Below are 5,129 nucleotides of genomic sequence, written 5' to 3'. Positions count from 1 at the left end.
TGTCTGAAGACTTCTACTCAGACACTTCGTCTGATTACTTACTCTTTGATACTTCGTCTGACACTGACTTGAACATCTACATCGGAGTTCAAGGCACCGCAAACTTCAAGAGGCCTCCAACTTGGACCGCCGATTCGACTTGTATTAGCAAGGATCGGAGAAACTGCTGATTCTCTTGCCTCATCCACTGGTTCAGCTCGACGTCCGTAATCCAGAGCGACCCACTTCGGAGACGTTTGCAGCCCACGGACGCACTCACAGACAACTCGTCTCAACTGTTGCGCAACAATTAATCAATCATTGTCTTTACAAAATAAACAGACCCCCGACCATAAACCGGACACTTACATATTAAATTCTGTCGTTCAAACGTGCTACCTCTGTATATGTTGTAAGCCAGTGGCGTCACGTGCTTAATACATTTAGCAAATATTAATTTTATATACATATATACGATTTTGTTTCGTGCTAAAGGGTGAAAATTGCAACGAACACGTTCCGTTTTAGCGACTCGTTGCCAGTAATTAATGCGCGTTAAGTGACGCGAATTTACTGGGGCATGTACTTTTTCGACGACTCACCCACCCACTCCACTACTTGCTCTTTGGCCAATATCAAATGACTTAATCAACGCGTCGTTAAGACGGAGGTGGTAGTGGTGGGGATGCGATCCGTCAAAAAAGCGTACACGCGTCGGTAAATACAGTCATTATGCGATAATTCATGCAAATTGTATGTTTCTTATCGGCCGGTTGCGAAACACCCTGTTGCCGGAACACGGCCCGTGATTGGGTAGCGACATGCGGCCCCGTTTTTAAGGCCGACGTGCTCGCGCCGTGGAAATCACGCCAAATGTCACGCCACCGCTGATGGATTACCCCTGCAGGCCGCACGGACTATGAAGTTTCGTGGCGGAGAGAACAAAAATAAATGAGAGATTATTAAAAAAAAAGTAAATGAACCTCACAAACGCTCTGTTACATCACTCCACTTCCAACTACTGTTGTATGAAATCTTCTATAAACCAGTACGTATAGTATTACTATACCAATTGTGGCAAAAACGATACATATGTTTAACCCTTAAATGCATGGTGCTGCAAATCTGCAACAGTTTATTTAAGCGCTTATAAATCAGTCTACGTTAAATAAAAGAACTCTACTGCATGGTGTTACATATGTGTGACAAACACCAAGCCATTGTGTTTTCAAATTATTCCGATAGATGTCTCTGTACGCGTGATAGATGCTGCTCTAGGCTCTTGTGGCTGCGTATGGCGAGTGTCAGGTGTGATATTCGCAACAACTACGACGCCAGAGACATTGCCGGCGCGATGAAGAAGACGCTTACGCGCAAGCGTGCGGTGGGTACGTTAAAAGCGTACCTATCGCCATCAGCAGAGCATGAATGGCAGATGCCAAAGAAAACTGCAAGACCCTCTACTGACGCCAACCTGTTGCCGACTTCAAGTCATAACAGGTATGACAAACTCCCCGAAGTTGCCGGGAGTAAACACGCAAGAGTGCCACCTGTCATCATGGAGGTGGTTGGCACACATCTCCAGACCATCGACCTCATCAAGTCGATGACCAAATCAGGTAATTTTACCCTCCGCTACACCGGAAGAGGTAATGTTTCCATCCAGTGTGCGACGCTTGAACTACGAGCGACCCTGATGGATGGTTTGAAGGGCCGTCGTGCCTTTCACACCTTCACTGCCGACGAAGACAAGACAGTTAAATCTGTCTTGAGGGGGCTTCCTGAGGTTCCCGTTGAAGAAATCGCTGCTGATTTGGAGCGGCAAGGATTAAGCGTCGTCAAAGTAACGGCGATGAACACCAAGGCAGAGACCTCCTCGCGGCTCTACCTGACGCAATTTTCCGCTGAGACGACAGTGACGTCCATAAGAAGCATCCGGTACGTTTGCTTCACTAAGGCCACGCTTGAAAAATACAAGCGTAATAAGTCGCACGCGACTCAATGTTTCAGATGCCAGCAGTATGGCCACGCTGCGAGGAACTGCCAACGAGACCCCAGATGCGTGAAATGCACAGGAAACCACGCCACTTCCGAATGCACTAAAAAAGACCGAGAGACGCCAGCAACCTGCACTGGATGCAGCGGAAGTCACCCGGCCAACTACAAGGACTGTCCTCGCAGGACAGAATATCTCCTGCAGATGAAGAAGAGGCAGCAAAAGCCACATACCGCCGTACTGACCGCACCCAAGCCAACGTTCGCTCTGGAACAGAGTCAGTTTCCTGCCCTTCGGCCAACGAAACCAGCAGTGAAAAAACCGACTATCGTCCCGGAAGCCACCCCAATTAAGACGCAACAACGCCCCCAAGCGCGACAGTCTGAGAAGCCCTCATCCGAAGTCATGTCTACTGATGAGCTTCGCAGGATGCTGACTATCCTCCAGGAAATCCGAACTAAGGCCGGAAAGTGCGCTAGCAAAATTGAAATTGCTTTGATGATGGTCGAGTATCTCGATGACCTCTTCTAAAGAAGACATTCAACTCATGACGTGGAATTCCCGTGGGATCCGTAATAAAACCGGAGAGCTGGAGCTGTTAATCAGTGAGTACAAACTTGATATTGTCGTAGTCACCGAAACTTATCTAAAACCACATGTTAACGTATATTTACCTAACTTTGCCTGCATTCGGAGGGACCGACCCTCAAGGCCAGGCGGAGGGGTCGCGATATTTCTTAAAAAATCGATAAAACACGCACGTATAAACACTAACACTAATAATCTAGAAACCGTCGCGATTCAAATTATTCATAAAAATAAAATAATAATAATTGCTGCGGGGTATAATTCGCCTAGTGACGAACTGCTCCGAAGTGATCTAGATTCGATATTTTCTCTAGGAGACTCGGTCATTCTGACTGGGGACTTCAATGCCCGTCATATGCATTGGGGCTGTTCTGGGGCAAATCGATCTGGAGCGTCACTTTTTAACTACTTGAGCGACTCTGACACGATTGTTAACTTTCCAAATTCACCGTCGCATTACCCTTCCAATCACATGACGCCGTCAATTCTGGATATTGCTTTGGTTAAGGGTAACTTAAATACGTCAGAAATGTATTGCGTTCAGGCATTGTCTTCTGACCATCTTCCAGTGTTATTCTCGCTGGAGGGTTCAGCGGAGGTAGTCTCTGAAACGCTTTTTGACTATTTAAAAGCTGACTGGAAAAAGTTTAAAGATAGAGTCGAGTCTCGTTTGCAAGATGAGCGACAGAATTATACTCCGCATAACATTAAACAAATTGACGATGATATCAGTTATTTAACATCCGTTATCGAAGAAGCCAAAATATCATCAATACCGACGCGTAAAAATCATAATAATAAAAATCAACTTACTCCACAACTTATCGAAATAATAAAAATCAAAAATAAACTAAGAAAACAGTGGCAAAATAATAAATCTCCGCGACTTAAATCTGTAATAAACCGCGTAACTAGTTATATTCGCGATAAAATTCAGCAAATAAAAAACGAATCGTGGGCGCGTAAACTAAAAAATCTAAACCCGGCAGATAATTCCTTATGGAAAATAACTAAATCACTTAAATATAAACATTCGGAAATACCCCCATTAAAAAATGGAAACACCATCGCATGCACGAACAAGGATAAGGCAGAAAATTTAGCCAGCGCTTTCTCCACATCTTATTCGCTTACTGTAAATTACTTAGATTCAAAAATAGACAACAAAGTCGCCCGTGCGATACGAAATATTAATTCATCTAGCGTAGATATTAGTTTAGTGAACAAAGTTGGTTTATCAGAAGTTAATAACATCATAAAAAATTTAAAGAATAGAAAAAGTCCCGGTATAGATAAATTAGATAACGTTACGATAAAACAACTTCCAAGAATTAGCATCAATTATCTAACAAATATTTTTAATGCCTGCTTATCTTTCGGGTACTTTCCCGCTATTTGGAAAACCGCAAAGATCCACCCAATTAGAAAGCCATGAAAGGATAACACTATCGCAATTAATTATCGTCCAATAAGCTTATTACCGTCATTCAGTAAACTATTTGAAAAAATAATTTTATCACGTTTAAAGGGATCTTTGGGGAATAAAATTATCAATGAACAATTTGGCTTCCGCGAAAACCACTCTACGACTCATCAGCTCAATAGGTTAACAGAGCACATCTCTGCTAATTTTAACATGAAAAAATCAACGGGACTCTTATTGTTAGATGTGGAAAAAGCGTTTGATACTGTGTGGCATGATGGGTTGATTTACAAACTCCACAAATATAAAACCCCTAACTATCTGCTACACTTGTTACGCTCCTACCTTGATCGTCGAAGTTATGTTGTTTCAGTAAATAATGAACAATCGATACCGCGTAATATCCCAGCTGGTGTTCCTCAGGGGAGTTTACTTGGACCGTTCCTTTTCATTTTGTACACAAATGATATACCTATTTTAAAAAATACTTGTCTTTCAATGTATGCCGATGATACGGCGATAATGAGTAGCTCTTACGGTCTTAAGCCTATTTCAATAAAATTGCAAAAATCCTTAACTCTCTTAAGTAATTATTTCAAAAAGTGGAAAATAAAAATAAATCAGGACAAAACGGAGGCTATAATTTTTACAACTCGAAGACAACCTTTGCCCCCGACTATTATAAGCGAGCAGGGAAAATGTATAGAATGGAAGGCGAGCGTTAAGTACCTCGGAATTCACCTGGACTCCAAGCTTAAATTTAATAAACATATAACCGAACTTAAATCTAAAGGGCTCGCAGCCATTGCGGCGTTAAAACCAATTTTTAATCGAAAAAGTGCGCTAAATACTAAAAATAAAATTCTATTATACAAGCAATTAATCAGACCGGCAATGACTTACGCCTGCCCAGTGTGGAGTAATACGTGTAATACTAACTTTTCTAAGCTACAAGTTGTTCAAAATAAAGCTATAAAAATAATTTATAATACACCTTTTTATACTAACCTCAAAAAACTTCATAATAAATATTTAATTCCAACTATTAAAGAACATGTTCACCACCATACTAATGATTATTATAAAAAAATACCGCGAAATCATACTAACCCGTTAATCTCAAGAATCGGTGATTACGACAAA

General features: G+C 41.8%; 1 protein-coding gene across 1 annotated transcript; it reads left to right on the top strand.

The window, feature by feature from the left end:
• Positions 1-1,537: 1,537 nt before the first annotated feature.
• LOC148235306 (uncharacterized) lies at positions 1,538-3,212 on the top strand. The gene is made up of 2 exons (XM_088186074.1): positions 1,538-1,917; positions 1,990-3,212. The coding sequence occupies exons 1-2, from the start codon at positions 1,538-1,540 to the stop codon at positions 2,504-2,506; spliced, it is 897 nt and encodes a 298-aa protein (XP_088042200.1). The 3' UTR covers positions 2,507-3,212.
• Positions 3,213-5,129: the final 1,917 nt, after the last annotated feature.

Source organism: Plectrocnemia conspersa, unplaced genomic scaffold (assembly GCF_051122295.1).
Source record: "Plectrocnemia conspersa isolate PC_06_02 unplaced genomic scaffold, ASM5112229v1 ptg000005l, whole genome shotgun sequence".
Lineage (NCBI taxonomy): Eukaryota > Metazoa > Arthropoda > Insecta > Trichoptera > Polycentropodidae > Plectrocnemia > Plectrocnemia conspersa.
Note: the sequence above shows the minus strand (reverse complement) of the source record. Positions and strands in the feature narration are given on the sequence as shown.

Bases quoted from the DNA above. Each gene is read 5' to 3' on its own strand.
- LOC148235306 (XM_088186074.1), top strand. From the start codon at position 1,538: ATGGAGGTGGTTGGCACACATCTCCAGACCATCGACCTCATCAAGTCG. The intron at 1,918-1,989 runs GTACGTTTGCTT...TCAATGTTTCAG, and splicing joins ACGTCCATAAGAAGCATCCG to ATGCCAGCAGTATGGCCACG.